Source organism: Rhamphochromis longiceps, linkage group LG19 (genome assembly GCF_057381845.1).
Source record: "Rhamphochromis longiceps isolate RC_006_pf linkage group LG19, R_longiceps_female_GT1.1, whole genome shotgun sequence".
Lineage (NCBI taxonomy): Eukaryota > Metazoa > Chordata > Actinopteri > Cichliformes > Cichlidae > Rhamphochromis > Rhamphochromis longiceps.
In genome coordinates, this window is record NC_140575.1 from 5,311,600 (window position 1) to 5,329,663 (window position 18,064).

An 18,064-nucleotide genomic window follows, 5' to 3' on the forward strand; every position below is an offset into this window, starting at 1 on the left:
ATAATATGCATCATCAGCAATTGTACATGTGTTGTGTCCACAAACAGTCAGATGTTTGTTGCCCCGAAGTGATGTTGTGAATGTAGGCAAAGTGGGATGCTCCACTGTTGTGTTTAATTTGTGAAATTCAGCTGATAGGCTGGTATCCAACCTCTAGATCGTTTTTACCTCCGCCAAGGAGGTTGTGTTTTTAAACACGATAGCTTGAAAAGTGTTGAATGAAATGTGATTAAACTTTGTAGGGGCGTACACTGGGGTCATGTTAACAACCCATTGGCCTTGGTCGACCGAGGTCTTCAAGGCAAACTTGATGATTTATATGCTGAAATTTTGTTTGTTGAAAAATACCCCGGTGTATTGTCAACATGTAGAGAGTACCATATAAATGTTTAACCTCTGATATCATCTTTAGGGTCGATAGTTTGATCTGAAGGTCAAAGTGATACAAGTGCTATATAGAGCTATTTAAAACTATGTTTCTTAATGCCATTGTTTGTATTGGCAACATTTAGGTCTATAGGAAATGGTATGTCTATTGTTTATTTTTCAAACTATTTTTAAAATGCTACTGTTATTGTTTGTATTGGCATTTAGGAAATGATACTGGTAAACTTCTAAATATCACAATATAATTTTATCTAAATGTCATGTCACACTTGACCTCTGATCTCATTTTTAGTCTTCTGCCTTTCTTTCAAGTTGACCCCAAGATGGGTTACATATTTAAGGAAGTCAAGAGAAAGAGAATTAATCCATAAATAAAAAAATAATAGAATAGAATAGAATAGAATTCAACTTTATTGTCATTGCACATGCACAGGTACAGGGCAACGAAATGCAGTTTGCATCCATCCAGAAGTGCTTTAGTGATATAGATATATTACAATATATATTAGCAATAATATAGATATGTGAGTATATTACAGAAATGGGTCTGTTATGGTATGTTATAATGTACACGGTATGAAGTATGTTGTGAATATTCTATAACTATAAGTATGTACAGGCTGTAGTGAGTACAAGCTATGTACAGGCTATGAACAGGATATAAATATGAAAAACTATACAGAATATGAAATAAATAACTTTACAGAATCTGAGATATACAGCTATACAGAAATGGGAACTATGCAAGTTGTAAACAGTTGTAGGATTAAAGATTATCGAATGTACAGAATGATTATTTACACAGAGCTATACAGTAGTGCAGTTAAGATAAGTGAGGGTGTAGATAGTTTCTACAGAGGCTATATAAAGTGCTAGTGGTTGTGAGTGGTGGTTCAGTCCATGTTATTATTGTGTGTTTGAGGGTACAGTTGTCCATTGTGGGTGTGTGTATGTTCAGTCCATGAGTTTAACGTGGGTCAGATGTCAGGAGGCAGAGTTCAGGAGTCTGACAGCTGTGGGGAAGAAGCTGTTCCGGTACCTGGTGGTCTTAGTCCGGAGGCTCCTGTGGCGCCTCCCAGAGGGCAGGAGGGTGAAGAGTCCATGTGATGGGTGACTGGGGTCTTTGATGATTTTCCCAGCCCTTTTCAGACACCGCTTCCTGTAGATGTCTTTTAAAATTATGTCAGGTGCATTAAAATGTTTCAACAGGGCAAATAACGAAGGTTTGCCCTTGCTTTTAATACACTAAAAGCATGTTTAAAGGAAACAAGGAAAACAAAATAAATATATTCAAAATACAATACTGTTCCCTTAAAATTAAATACTGCCCAGAGATGGAGCTGCCGTGGTGGTTTGCACTCTCAAGTACTTCTTTTTATTTTATTACATTTAATTTATTACTCTACATTTTATTATTATGTACATTTTTACTAGGCAGTACATTTTTGCTTATTTGCTTCTTATTGTATTTCAAAAACTTTCCAAATGTCTGTTATCCATTAGACCTAAGGTTGATGAAGTGGCAAACACATTTAGAAGAAAAGTATGAATGTTTGCTGAAGGTGTTTGTACTACCCATGTGTTCGGGTACACTGGCTGTGGTCGATGGTGCTCTATGCACACTCAGCCAGCTCTGGAAGCCATGTGTTCAGTGTAAACTGTGCACTTTAGCTCTACCTGTTAAGACCTGGACAAATAAATATGTTTCCCAGCAACCTCAAAGTGAGCAGGAGGACAGTGAATTACGGAGAGCTTCTGAGAACCTTTTTATGCCTGATTTATTGTGCAAATCTTAAAAGCACTGCATGGAAAAATATAACAAACTAACTGGAATCTCCCTTTCCCTTCTTCATACAATTCACAGGCCTTCTTATACAGTCCTATGATAAATAGTATAAATACGTTTTTACCTCCTTTACTCGTCTTCTAAAATCCTAAAATGACACATCCTTAATAAGTGGCTGTACTGTCTGAAGCTTACCAACATCAGCTAAAATAAGGTAGGTAAGGTGGAAAGGAAAGGTCCTAAACTAATATTTAGTGAGACACAAGATGGCAAGTTACTGTTAGAACATCTGGCTAACATCGGAATTGAGGACACAGCACTCAAGTGGTTTACAGCCTACCTGTCTGACTGGAAACAATTTATTCAAGGCAAGATTATCCGACTTCTCACGTCAGTCAAACATGTTGTCCCTCAGGGAACAGTGCTGCGGCCTTTATAATTTATCTTCATCCTCTTGGAAATATCGTTCACAATTTTGGTATGCAATTCATTTTTCATGCAGATGACACACAATAGTATTATTCTACAGAACCCAGAAATTCTCTTCCCCCTCCTGTCCTCATATCCTGCCTACAGGCCTAACCCTTTGTTGTATCTATTGTCAGGTCCACGCTTTCCATAGTGTCAAAGGTTTTGGAATCATCTTGGACAAACCCCTCTCCTTTACCGCCCACATCAGTCATGTCTCACGTTCCACCTTCATTACATTTCTAGGCTTCACCCTTTTCTTTTTTTAATTCAGCACTCAACTCCGGGTTCATACTCTGGTCACCTCTCATCTGGACTACTGTAATGCCATTCTCTCTTCTGTCGGGTGTAGATGGTGCAGAACTCTGCAGCAAGAGTCCTCCTTATGTTTCAGACCTCCTTCACCCTTACACTCCTTCATATACCTTCTGCTCAGCTTCAGCTGCTCCTCAATGATGATGATTATTATTATTATAATTATTATTGTTTCCATTAGGGCATTTTACTTTTTTATACTTGGTGATTTGAGGCATCACTGCGCAGAAATGATTGACAAGCAAGGCAGGACAAAGAGAAGATCAAAATTACTTTTTGTCCCTTCAACTGAGGGTAACTATTTTAACCCCAATGCATCTATCCGTAGATACAAAGTAACTCAAGTTAAAATGCTGTATAAATATCTTTGTGAAGGGTTTATATGGTTTCTAGTGCAGAAGCACTGAGTACACAGCAAAAGGAGAGAAGTGCTGGATACCAGCCCATTTACCCAGTAAAGACAAGTAGAATTTAGTCAGATATGTAAGCAGGAGTAGAAACATTTCCTTCTGCTGCAGCAATCTTCCTGTTTGAGTATAAAAGCTCTTGAGTTTCCAAAAGTGAGGTCAGTGTCACCCAGTTTCAGATGAACCACACCCAAATTGCTATATATCACTTTACACACACACACACACACACACACACACACACACACACACACACACACACACACACACACACACACACACACACACACACACACACACAGAGAGAGAGAGAGAGCCAGAGAGAAACAGAACTGTTTTGTGGCTGTTAAATTCACTATGAATATACCTACATCGGGACTACTGTATGCTAAAGTGAGGGAAATAATTATTTGATCTCGTGCTGAATTTGTAAGTTTTAGAAGGAAATTTAGAAAGAAATTAGTACTCTCTAAATTTTATGGTGGTTTCATTTAAATTGACAGAGACAGAATATCAACCCAAAATAAGTTGCATGTCATTGAGTGAAATAATATTAGATCCCCAAGCAAAACATGACTTAGTAGGCAACTTGGTGGAGAAACCCTTGTTTGTAATCGCAACAGTAAGAAGTTTCTTGTACTTAGTCACTAGACTTGAAGAAATCTCAGGCAGGATTTTTGCCCACTCTTTACAGAAACTCTCTAAATCCTTCAGGTTTCTTGGCTATTGTTTGGCAACTTGAAGAGCGCCGTCCACAGATTTTCTTTTGGACTGACTAGGCCATTCCATAACCATAATTAGGGATGGGTATCGTTTAGGTTTTATCCGATACCGGTGCCAAACCGGTACTTTTGAAACGGTGCCGGTGCTCAAGCGGTGCTCAAACCGGTGCTTAAAGAATGGAGAACACAAAATTGGTCCAAAAACCTCTCATATTCAGCTGTTTTTTGTAAAAAGATAACAATGTTAGCCTTTTCTGCAGCTATAGGGCATATATGGTATCATTCTTGGCTGGAAGCAGTGCTTAAACAATGGAAAAAACACAAACTTTGTCCAAAAACCTCTCATGTTTAACTGTTTTCGATTTTTTTCTTTGGTCATTTTAGCCTTTTTGGCCAGGGTGAAGGGAGTATCTGCCATCAAACAAGAAGACAGCCGCATGTAACAACGACGGTGTTTGCTAGTTCACCTTACATGCATTAATGTAATAACGTGGTTAGCCTACTCAACGTAAATTACACACGAACAACATTAAGCTACTGACGCAGAGAAGAACGGCTGCTGCTGCATCATCATCCTCATCATTTCTGCTACACTGGCAGGGCTAGGGGCCAGGACTCTCCTCTTCGTGTTTTTGGGGGATGTTGCTAACTCCGGGTCCGATAACAGGCACCACACCCGCAGTAGATGTGCTCGGTGTGAGGTCTCGCAGCAAGCTATCAAATACGGCGCATTTCTCGGCTTTTAAAAAAACGCTATGCGTCGCCAGGTTTTTCTTCGGATTTGAGGTGTTACCTCCTTTGACAGTATCACAGTATCAGCTTAAAGCACTTGTTGCAGGCTGCTGAGTTTGCATATTTTGCTGTGAAGCACAGCCAGACTTTTGACCGCTTCGCCTTGGGCATTTTTAATCTGTAGCTCTGCTCTAAAAGAACGTACGTACCTGGACCCGCCTACTATCCTCGGAAACGTAAAATGATTGGCTAGAATTCAAAGTGTATGACATCTCAGGAAAAAAAAGCACCGAAATGTGCGCTGCTTTTCGGTCTGGTTACTACCGTTTATGTCAGAACCGGTGCCATCATGGCACCGGATACCGGTACCCATCCCTAACCATAATGTACATCTGCTTTGTTGTCTTGTCAGTATTTTTTTGGGTCATGGTCATGCTGGAAGCCCCATTCATGACCCATCTTTAGGACCCATCTTCTGTCTGAGATTTTACGGTGCACGACCCCATCCATTGGTACGTCAGTGTGGTGGAGTCATCTCTGTAGCCTTAGTAGAAAAACAGCCCCAAAGCATATTGTTTCCACTTGAAACATGCTTGACTGTGGGGATGGTGTCCTTTGTGTCATACTCTGCCTCATTTGATGGCAAAGAGCTTGGTTTTGGTTTCATCTGACCACAGTGCTTTCTCCCAAGCATAGTCTTATGGTTCAGGGTCGGGAGTATCAGATTGACTGATTGATTGATTATTTCATTCATTCATTGACTGGTTGATTCTAATCTCTGTAAACCAGAATTATTGCTGGGTTGTAGGGGATCAAATTCCTGTTCCACTCAATAGTGGTGCACAAATTACACCTCAAGCCAAATGTAATTTTCTTTCTCATCAGTCAAAATTATTAGACTTTGTTATGCTAAGTGTTCATTTTCCAGAAATGATCTAGAAATGGGAACTAGACTGATCCTTTTGTTTGTCTCCCTGTTGCAAGGTTATGACTTTGCTGAGGTCCTGCGTTGGTTTGGAGAGCGAGTGGACCGGATCATTCTCCTCTTTGATGCACACAAGCTGGACATCTCAGATGAGTTTTCAGAGGCCATCAAAGCTTTCAAGGGTCAAGACGACAAGATCCGAGTCGTCCTCAACAAGGCAGACCAGGTAGGAGAAGCTGAACAAATCTAACATGAAATTAAACTCTGCTTACCTGTGTCAGTCTAACCTTAAGCTCCTCCTCCTCACCTGTTCGATTAGGTGGACACCCAGCAGCTCATGCGGGTGTATGGCGCCCTCATGTGGTCACTGGGGAAGGTGATCAACACTCCAGAGGTGGTGAGAGTTTATCTCGGCTCCTTCTGGGCCAAACCGCTGCAAAACACAGAGAACAGGTGAGATACGTTACTTTGTCTGTTTGTTCGCAGGGAATGATGCTTTTTTAATGAAGTTAGACATGAGAACTTATCTATGATTCATAATTCCAAACCAACCCATCAATTTCATCCTCTGACTGAAGCAATTTGTTTTAGTTCCCACCCCCCATTTTGGATGGAATTGAAAAACTAAGCTTGGAGCTACACAGCATGTACACAGTTCATGTGTTTACACATTAAAACATGTAGAACAGGTGCTGCAATTAAAATTGATTATTGCTTTCTCAAAAGAATTGATTGCACAAGTGGAATTGAATGAAAAAATAAATATACTATAAAAATATAATATGATAGATGGTTGTAAGAATGAAGAAAACTGTTATTCATATGTTCATAAAATAATCTAATTTAGTTATTTAACCTTTCTCCATGATGTATGTATTGTTTCATCCATCCATCCATTTGTTCGTGTGTTTACTCATTTGCTTGTTAGAGTAGGATTTCTTTCTCCATATACGTGTCTTACTTCATTCATTCATTGATTCATTCCTGGTACTTGTCAGGCGTCTGTTCGAGGCAGAGTCTCAGGACCTGTTCCGGGACATCCAGAGTCTTCCCAGGAATGCTGCTCTCCGTAAACTCAACGACTTGATCAAGAGGGCGAGGTTGGCCAAGGTGAGACAGGAAGTCACACGTTGTGGTTGGAGTTAACTTTCAGGAATTCTAGACTTTGAGGAATTCTAGGAATACTGTGGAATATTTGACTGAGGATCACTGGGATAGTGTTTCCAACTGGCTAAATCTATGTTTAATGGAGGTGTCCTTGTGAGAAAATGGTTTCTAATGATGTCAGCTGTTGTTTCAGCCTTTCAAATGAAGAATCGAAACATAGATGTTTTTTATTCTGGGGAAACAGGAAACAGAAGTGGTATTTAATTTTAACACTGATGTGGAAATAAAGCCTGAATCAGACCCTAATCCTGAAACCAAGCTTACAACAACCACATGAATTCAATTTAGAAGAGTTTTTAATATATTTTAAAGAACTAAATGAGATAGAAAACATGCGTCACACATATCATGCAGGGCTTATATTTTGCCATCACTGTGCTGGTGTGGGTCTTTTTTTAGATATAATTTAATTTTATATTCTTGCTAATAAGAACATGGTTGTATTTATGTATACAGCCAGAGGGGTCCTATAATTTTCAAAGTAGTCCTACGTTAAGTAAATAAAGAAAGGAAAACTGTAATTTAGCTCAATAATTGATGTAACAACAATGTAACTGCAGTTAATTTGTTACTTGGTGTGTTTTAATGTTTCAGACTTAGACCTGCTCATATCAAATTATGACTAATAAATAAATAAAATGAGCTTTAAAAAAATTAAATCAGGGCCTTATTGTTTATTTGGTTATAATAATGTAGAGCTATCAAACAGTTAACGGTTTAACTTTAACTTTAACCGAGCTGCATTTTTGCTTATGGTCACCATAGTGGGGGATACAGGGCATATGCTCAGCTCAGTATTTGGAACACTTGTCCAGCCTGGTAGAAGCATATAAGAAACAAAGGGCTTTTATTTTGTAAAAAGCCTTCTAGCGTACACCACATAGAACGAAGTTTGAGAGCATGTAAAATGTTATTATATTTGAAGTAGAGATGGCACGATACCACTTTTTTTATGTCCGATACCGATATCATAAATTTGGATATCTGCCGATACCGATATGAATCCGATATAGTGTTTTTTAATCAACAAAACTGTTTTTTAAAATATCTTGCTGCATTTTGCAAGTCTGCAAGTTCATACTCAAGTTTAAAACAACAACTACACTAAAGCTATTCTGTTATACCTGTATACAAAAAAAATATTTCATAGTTCAGCAATACTGATCAATCTAATAAACTTAGACCTACACCATCCTCCCTATTCTGGTATTTTAAAGAGTACTTAGCGTAAATATTAAGCAACCTAACTAATAGGGTTCCAACTCCCAGCAACAACAAAAAGAAATAAATAAAAAATAAGGAACCACCCCTCATGCGCCACCTCATGATGCTTAATCGACGTAATCAACCTTAATTTGATGCAGTGTGAAAAAAAATGCACAGAAATCAATTATTTTTCAAGAAATATTAAATAGATTCAACATCTTTCTTCAACAAAATTGCAGACTGCACAGATGGTACCTTCCCAAAGTAAAAAGTACTATAGCTTACTAGGGTATATATTAGACTTAATAGTCACTATATACAGTAATTGACTTCTATTCATTTTACATCAAATTAAAACTTTGGGTGTCAGATAATTATTTATTAAAAGCTCGACATTTTAAATGAGAATAAGAAAGAAAAGTATGTCTTTGTGCCCCCTTTTCCCTGTTCATGCCCTATCGGCCCCCCTGGCTAAACTTTGCTAGATCCGCCCCTGCACAGTTACCAGCGTCAGCTACGTAGAAAAAGATCCTTGAGTAGAAAGAAATATTAAATACATTCTAACAACAGCTGATCAAGCTTAAATGTGCTGCTGTTGTTCAGCCGCTGGTTTCCTCTTTCTGGTGCAAAGTGGGCCAAAAACAAACAAGAGACACGGACTCGCGACAGAAAAGCCGATCAGCTGATCATTTAAGCAGTTTCACGATTGAAGTAGCAGCCGGAGAGCGAGAGGCAGTCGCTTGTTAAGCTTAACGTGGGAATGCTTTACAAACATTCAGAGATGGACTTACACACTTGCTTTACTTCTCTCGGGGATAACTTTGTCGGAGATGAAATGCCAGGTTGCTAGCGAAGCTCCACATGCTATCCAGACCACCGACAGGTCCGGCATGCCACAGCTGCTCTATCACGTGATGCATACTGCTCGACTGCTAACGTTCTGAGGTGAGTTACGGCGTGTTGCAAGTTTTGCGAGGTGCTTTCGTGATATTTAATGGATCGGATTACATTTTTTATTTTTCTCCGATATCCGATCCAGTAATTTAGGTCAGTATCGGACCGATACCGATACGTAATATCGGATCGGTCCATCTCTAATTTGAAGTATAACAAAGATCAAGTACTTCAGGTACCACTATATTTTTGAGCAAGCAAAGAGAAGCAGGTTAATAACATCAATCATATTAATATTATTAATCTCTGTAATGTTTCGTAATGTTGTACAATGACGCTCAAGTTGATTTGATCGTCTATCATCTCAGGAGATTCAGTGTGAAGTCACAGCCTCTTCCTCCGTGGTTGCTTCTTTTTTCATAAGGTATTTATGTGGGAAATTGCGAAGGCTGCTGTGAAAACTTAATAGTGAGGCACATCCAGCAGCTGTATCAGGTCTGTTGTGTTGTTATACAATGAGCTGGAATCTGTCCTGAGTGAGCGATCCACACCAAGCACAGATGTGTGTTTAGCTGCAAAAGTTCTTGAAATGACACAATCCTGTGAGGTTTAGCAACTTTGTTATGGTGCATATTTCAATTATCAGCTAAACAAAGGATTTGGCTGCTCTCTACTAACATATGACAAGTGCTTTCTAGTGGAAACACTGCGATGTGATGTTTGTGGTGTGATAACGTTAAGCCACTGATGCAAAGGAAATAATGGGATTTGTAGATGTTTTTGTTACAGTTACAAATGACAGTTTTGTGTTTGAGTTTTTTTTTGTACATTTGAAAATGAAATGAATCTAAGCTGTTTTCTCACACATGTAGTTATGTTCAGCACCCAGAAACATGCCAAGGAGTCTTTTTAGTTTTGTTTTTCCTTCCTCTGTAACTTTTAATAAATGGCACTCATGTACTCTGGCACTTTGCCCTCAGAAATCCCATGACCTCATTCCCTCACTGTGTTACTCCTCCCTTCCTTCCACCATCATTATGCCTTTGCCTGTGTAACCGATGATCCTCCTGCACTCCTACATTCCTCCTTTCTCCTCCTGTTTCTTCTCCTCTTCTAATCCATCAGTCACCATAAGTTCCCCTCTGACCCAGCATCTCATAGTTTCCTGTTTCTCTCTCATCCAAAGTCTCAACACCCAGACTTCAAGCTATATTTTTATTCCAGCAAGAGGAAACAGCCTGAGATTTCTGCATTATCCATTTCATTCCATAATAAAATCATATTTAAAGATTTAAACAAAGAATATTTTGTGAAATATTCTTTGTTTTTATGTTGACAAAATGTCGACGTTGTGGTTGTTCCATGTAAAGATTATTTGTTTTTCTTTACTTAAATACAAATGATTAAAGTTAAATTTGTGAGATGTCATCTCACAATTTCTGATTGTTTGAATTTTCAAATCTCATTTTATTAACCTAAACACATGAGAGTATGAGCTTCCTTGACCTCCATGGTAACCTGTAGCCCAGATAGCAGACTTCCTGTGTTGGTGGTGTGATTAAGGAAACTCTGTGTAAACAGTGCTGTTATTGAACGGAGCTCTGGCAGCGGGAGGGCTGTGACCTTTTCCTTTTGAGGATCTATCAGGGTAGTGTCTTCTGTGCCGTGCTGTGTGTTACACTGGTAACACAGAAGAGTTAAAGGGGATCAGTCATAAATAACTTCGGTTTTGTCTCAGTTAAGCGTTGCCATGTACTCAGACTTCTTCTCTGTTTGCTTCCTCACTTGTCCTGAATTTTGGCTTTTTTTTAAGATTTAATGAGCTGAATGAACTTTTGTGATCAGTTTCAATCAGCTTTCTGATGCAACACTTTTAGTTTCATTCCTCTTCTTTCAATGCAATCTCAAATGTCTCAAAGGAAAAAAGCTGCCAAAGCTGCCATTAAAAGAAACTTTAGGTTTTAAGGCACAGAATTTAGATCTGTGTCCCCTCCACGGCATTTTAAAATGCTTATGATCTCCATTGCTTTCCTGCTTGCAGGTGCATGCCTACATTATCAGCTACCTGAAGAAAGAGATGCCATCTCTGTTTGGACGGGAAAAGAAGAAGGACGAACTGATCCAGAGACTCCCGGAGATCTACACCGTCCTACAGAGAGAGCACCACATCAGCCCTGGAGACTTCCCCAATGTCACTAAGATGCAGGTACGTAAAAGCCAACACAGTAGCCAGCAGTTCCCAAAGACCTCTGTGCAATTAGACAGGAGTCATCTCCTGCTGGTTATTAAAACAAACACACACACACACACACACACACACACACACACACACACACACACACACACACACACACACACACACACATTTTGGACCTGGATATCCTGAGAATATTTTTACTCAACCCAGATAAAGTCTGTTAATCACTTTTAACACAACAAAAAGAGACAATGTAACTGTCAATTTTAGAATAGTTTTTTGTATCACAGTCATATCACAGTAACAGTTTCTTGAAACAGAAGCCGCTCGTACCGTACGGGAAATGATTTAATTCCCTGTTGAATTTGACAGTTTGCTCACTTCCAAAGAAATGAGCAGTCTTCTAATTTTTTATAGCAGTTTTATTTTAAAGGAGAGAGACAGAATGGCAAATATACAGAAAAGAAAAGCGCATTACTTAAAAGTCATGAATTGGTTTGCATGTCACTGAGTGAAATAAGTATTTGATTCTGAAGCAAAACATGACTCCTTATACTTCTTTGTAAGTGAACAAATTTAAAAATTCAGTAGTGGATCAAATAATTATTCTTCCCTGACTCTAGAAAATTGTGTTTTAATTTGACAAATAGGAAGCATCACATAGGAATAGTAGTGCTATACTTCTTGCCCACTCGGTGGAATTGTCATTCTGAAGTGTATGTCTCCTTTAGAGTGGCAGAGTTTGCAAATGCACTCTTGGACACTGGCTGATAGACCTGGAGCACTGGGTTTAATATAATCCCTGTCCCTGTTTATGCAAATACAGGAAAATCGTTGTTTAGTAAAAGAAAACCTGAATTTAAATGATAAACAAATGATTATAGCATTGCATCATGTCATCATGCGGAACAACGTGTGATCTGAAGAAGAAGAACTGTTTTCCTGACGTCAGGGGGACAGAATGAACTGAACTGCAGCTGCTCTGCTGGGCCGATAGAGAGATGCTGCACAGCAAGTGTGTGTGTGTGTTTCCCTCAGCGAAACTTTGTTTTTATTGGATTACTGTCAGAGAAAATGTTTGAGATTTTTCACTTCCCTGGTGAGATGTCCTGAAAAAGAGCCTGTAGTTATTTTACAAATAGTTTTCTTTAAGCAGCGACACCAGTAATTAAAATGAAGGCATAATATGGTACTAGTAATTAGAATTCCAGAAAAATGTCCTATTATGTTAAGTGAAACTTTTACATGTCATTCAAAAATGTGTAAAATTCATAGATTTTTGTACAGAAAATTGCTAAAACACACTTACCTCTCTGAAAATCCAACCAATGTGCAATCGTGCTGTCAGCGTGTTAGTAAGGCCCATTTAGGCCTTTTTATTGGGCTGTGGTTATTTTGCTTCTGAATAAAATATATATCATTAGTGAGGCTTGGATCTCATTAAAATGTAAAAGGACTGAATGGCTGTGGCTCAGGGGGGTAGAGCAGGCCCTCTACTAATCAGAAGGTTGGTGGTTTGATCCTGGCCAAAGTTGCTGTGAGTGCTCAAGAGTAGTATAGAAAAGCATTAAATAAGAATCAATCCATTACTCATATGGTAGTTACTTACCAACCATAAGTGAAGCACGACCCTGTAACTAGGAGATCAGGTGACCCCTGCTGGCCAGTAAAACAAATTCAGGTTTAAGGTTCGTCTGCTTTACTTCACTGTGAGAATCTCTGACCATTTTTATGTATAGTCAACAACAGGTGTAATGCTCAAAACAAAAGGAATCCCAGTGTTTTGGGTGGTGATTTAAAATAAACTACATTGATGACAGCAAACTCACTAAGTCAAGGAATAAGCACACAAAACAAGAAAGGTAAACAACATCTAAACCTCAGTTTGAACCCAAATTTCAAAACCATAATGCCACTTTCTAAAAAGCACACCCATTTCCCTGAACTATAAACACTATGCCCCTGCTTTACCATATGAGTCAGATGTGGTGGACTGTTACTGCAAAACTCTACACACAAATCCCTACATTTGTCAGTGCTGACACCATGTGGTCACTTCCGGTGTGTTCACACCGAACGCGATAGACGCCCCAAGAAAGCAGTCAATAATGTTAACTCACATAAGCACAGCTTTAGCTCAATCAGCACACAGTTAACAAAGTGGAAACACTAGGAGTCAAAATGCATCACACACCAATCAGAAACTTTGATGGATAGTCAAAAGGGCCAAAGTCAGCTCACTCAGGTTTGAAACAATGGATCCAAAGACATGCATAGGAAGAGGTCAAGGAGGAGGAGAAGGAGGTCTAGGACACCAGCAAGGAGGAGGTGGAGGAACATAATTGGCTATCGGGCTATTGTAAATGTCCCTGGTCAGCATGGAGGGAATGTCACTCTGTGCGCAGCCATCAGCCAACGAGGGATACTCCACCAGCATGCCATTCTAGGACCCTATAACACTATAGCTCCTTGCTTTTCTTGATGGTCTGAGACAACATATGTTCCAGCTGCACTACAGGGAACCTGACCCTGGCCTGACCCAGACCACAGACAGGATGCTGAGGTGGACTAATGTTTTTGGTGTGTGTTGTACTGTATGGTACATGAATAAAAAATGTGCCACTGTATATACATTGGTTGCATTTTTTTGTGTTCATCATGTGAAAAGGTTTTTGAGGGGAAGAACCACAAGCAACATAACTTACCAGTTTTGGGAATATTGTTTTACATTTATTGCACCAATGTGTACGACTATGTTGTTGTGTGTGTGTTTTTGAGGCCTTGTGTGTGCTGTCTGTGGGCAAAGTTTGATTTTTCAGCAAGAGTGAATGGTTTTGAGTGTAGATTGTTCAATATTGTACAATACTATGTTTGGGAAATTGAGTGAGATGATTTGTGTTTACTGTTTTGGCAATATGAGATATAATTTCAGAAATTTGTGTTTAAGCAATCGATAAAATCTGGAATAAATGGCAGACTGGCGGGGGAGGGGGTCAAAAGTTTAGTGACTAACATTAATCCCACATGCAAATATCAGTTTGCTGTAATCTTGTGTTGAGGTTTGTGGCAAAAAAAGAAAATGTGCATAGTAAAGCCTTGCAGAAAAGAGTCCAGCTTGCATTCCTTTTGAAAGCTGCAAGCTGGAGCAGAAAGAGCAAGCCACCATGTTATGATAATGTGTTCAAGTACCTCATCCAAAAATATACCACAATTTTAAAGGCTTCATTATCTGTCATCGTTGTAGTTGTTTCTCTGAGTGTGAGCTGTAAAAGTAGTTAGCAGACGTTAACCTGTGTCTCTTCTTCTCCTCCAGGACATGCTGCAGCACTATGACTTCAGTAAGTTCCCATCTCTGAAGGTGAAGCTGATTGAGAAGGTGGATAAAATGTTAGCCTCAAAGATTGCTGTTCTTATGGCGATGATCCGGGAGGAGGAGGCCAAGCAGCCTCCTGCCATGGTGTCAGGTGGTGCCTTTGAGGGCTCCCAGGATGGGCCCTTTGGTCAGGGCTACGGTGAGGGGATCAGTGCTGGGGCTGACGCTGAAGATTGGATTGTCAGCCGGGACAAGCACCGTTACGATGAGATCTTCTACACTCTGATGCCTATCAACGGCAAGATAACTGGCGTCAATGCCAAGAAAGAGATGATGAACTCTCGGCTGCCCAACACTGTGCTAGGGAAGATCTGGAAGCTGGCCGACTGCGACCAGGATGGCATGCTGGACGACGAGGAGTTTGCCCTCGCTCAGCATCTCATCAAGATCAAACTGGAGGGCTACGAGCTGCCCACTGAGCTCCCCAACCACCTGGTGCCCCCATCCCACCGCAAAAACCCTACTGCAGATGCCTTGTACAATCATATTGAGGACTAGAGTGCTCACAGGACGCCAAGCAAGCTGCTGAAGAGAGACTGAGCAGAGAAGAGGTGTAAAAATGTAAAGAACCATCACAGGTGAACGTGTCTGCTGCTGCTCGTTGAACAAACAGGAGAACAAATGGGCCACCTAATGCTACACAAGGTCAAAGGGTAAGGTTTTGTTGGATACATTCACTAAGACGATGCATTAGAGCCCAATAATGCTTGACATTTTCAGGCAGCAGTCAAACAAAGCACTTTTATTTTGATAATATTTTACATAATGAGCATTTCAGCTGATTTAATTGCATTAAAGAAGAAAAGTGACAAAGTTCTTGTATAATATAGCCACATTTGCCTAATTCTGGTTTCACCATTCACTTTAATTTCTGAAGGACGGCAAGTTCATATTCATATATTCATGTTTAACCTTGAAAACCGACTATCCGAAGGTAACAGTTAGTGCTAGGGTGCAGTTTATTCATTTTACTGCAACATATTTCAAAGGACATCACTTGCACAAAACTTTAGATGCAAGTTTAAATGCATACTTGCTGGTGTTCATAATATCTTTCTGGATTTTTCCCCATCCTTTAAGCTGTTCCGGCTTTATCCTAAAAGGTCTTCACAGTTACACAACAATGACAGTTATTCTCCTTCACAGAAAAACACTGCTAAACTGACTGAAACACCTGGCAGTCCAGGCTGTAGCAAATCTCTATTCTGTTAAAAACATTTGTAGCACTATGGAAACTTCGTCTTTAAACGCTTTTAGATAAAAAATACCAAAGATGTGTCTTGATGATGACATTATGCAAAAAATAAATAAATAAATAAAATAAGTTAATGAAATAAAAATTAATAAAATCTAACATTTTACACAATCGCAATGGCTCCAGCAGCATCACAACAAACTAAAGCTGGGGAGTAAAAGCTGACATAGTATGTATTGCAATCAGAAGCTGTAACATAACTTTATTCCCACTCCATGTAGGCCTCACAGTGAGGTCAGAGGTCATAGTCTGCAGCTCAGTGCTAATTTGCTCACAGGGATAGACAGTGTCCTGAAATGCAGTTGTCAGTATGTGCTCAATTGATTCTGTTTCCTGACATTGTAAAATGAAAAGGACAGGAGGAGAGCCATGACCTCTGATCTTATAATAGCAAGACTGAAAACTTCAGCATCTGGTCTTAACATCACCATTCAAAGAAAAATTTTAAACAGGAAACAGAGTTTGCAGGAAATAGGTTCGTTGTCTTGTTATTTCTTTCTTCTTTTCTTTTTTTAAATGTCAAATTTCAAATGAGATTACATCAGAACAAAATAAGATATCGCAACACATTTTTGCATCCCACCTGAGACATAAAACACTCAACAACATAACCCAAACCTAAAAACCCAGCAACAAAATTAGCAGTGACTTCCAACTATTGGTTTGAAAAACAATTAGATAAAATTATAGAGGATTTTTAACAGATAAGATAAGTGGGAGAAGGTAACTCATGCGGTTTTTATGGTTAAATAAATGTCTGAAATTGTACTTTCTGATATATATAAATGAATTATACCTTTAAAACCACAGCAGATGTAAAGGGAAGACGCTCCATATCAGTGCCTTTTCATTTCAAAGGCTTTTAGTTTGTCAGAATACATTCTTTTAATTTGACATTGTCACCATGTTGCTGTTTTTAAGTTGTGTTTAAAGGCCTCTGTTCCTATGACAGGACTGTGGTTATCCTTGAGGTTTTTACAGGAGGTCTGCTGCACATCAGTGCTTTTAACATGCAACTGTCAGTGCATTTAATTTCCAAGCCCGTCTACAATAAATTATATTCATATGTTACTAATACTGTTTTTAACATCCATTTTCATCTGCTTATCTAATTCAGGGTTATCATATAATGTAAGTTAAGTGTAAGGTTCAGTGCCCTTAAAAGGAGGAGGAGGTGGGGTGGAAGGAGTTGTCACAATAGGCAAAAAAGTTCTTTAGTTAAAGTTTGAGGAAGATGACGGTTTCCTTAGATGTGACTTAAACTACTGTGGAGATTTTCTGTAGTTTTTTTAAAATGTAGACATCCGATTTCTTTCCCAAAACTGAACCATGTTATTTCAGTAATAATAGGAATAAATAATTTAAAAAATGTAGATATTTTTCTAAAAAGTCAAACCTTAATTCCATCTCTCCACCAAGTTTCATGAAGTTCAACTTGTTTTTTTTTTTCTGCAAACCTTCTTTTGTGCAGATGAACAAACAGCAACAGGTTCCACCTACTTAATGAGGGTAATAATAATTCCTGCATAGCACAGCTTTTGTCTTTTCTGTCTGTTATTGGGGCAAAGACTGGTGGAATTGCTAGATTAATAAGTGTCATGTACTGTTTTTGCTCAGCAGCCACACAAAGGCTTTCAATCTTCCAAGCAAAAGGGCACATCTGCAGTCACTCTCTGTCCCTGTCTATAAAAGTGAAACATGTATGAATCATGTTATGTTTTCTGTATGATTTTATCCGTCCAGCTGTACATGTAGTGAAAAGGTCAAACTTCCATTTACCTGAATGTAAAAGTTTTTTTTTTCCTTTTTCAGCCGGATGTATTTTGTAATAATGTTGTTCCAGTGTTGTTCTAATGCATTTCCACCTCTCATCCTGTTAGCAGAGCTGGAAATGAATAAAATTAATAAAGTTTATTCAGTACATGTACTCAAGGTTCCAGTGTTTTGTTTTTTGGGACTTTATTATAACCACATTTCTCAGACAGTTATTTTTTCTGTTTGGAGTTTGTTTGTCTATATAATAGAGATGGCACGATACCACTTTTTTTATGTCCGATACTGATACCGATATCATAAATTTGGATATCTGCCGATACCGATATGAATCCGATATAATGTTTTTTAATCAACAAAACTGTTTTTTTTTTTAAATATCTTGCTGCATTTTGTATAAGTTCATACTCAAGTTTAAAACAACAACTACACTAAAGCTATTCTGTTATACCTGTAT

The 18,064-nt window shown here is 38.9% G+C and overlaps 1 protein-coding gene across 1 annotated transcript in view; it reads left to right on the plus strand.

Annotated features, from left to right (window-relative positions):
* Positions 1 to 17,764, plus strand: part of ehd4 (EH-domain containing 4) — a 37,404-nt gene extending 19,640 nt beyond the window's left edge. The window contains exons 4-8 of the mRNA XM_085390725.1: positions 5,802 to 5,968; positions 6,062 to 6,195; positions 6,741 to 6,852; positions 11,051 to 11,215; positions 14,520 to 17,764. Coding sequence (XP_085246851.1) covers positions 5,802 to 5,968; positions 6,062 to 6,195; positions 6,741 to 6,852; positions 11,051 to 11,215; positions 14,520 to 15,077 — 1,136 coding nt within the window. The 3' untranslated portion in view covers positions 15,078 to 17,764. The remainder of the gene's footprint in view (positions 1 to 5,801; positions 5,969 to 6,061; positions 6,196 to 6,740; positions 6,853 to 11,050; positions 11,216 to 14,519) is intronic.
* The last annotated feature ends 300 nt before the right edge of the window (positions 17,765 to 18,064 follow it).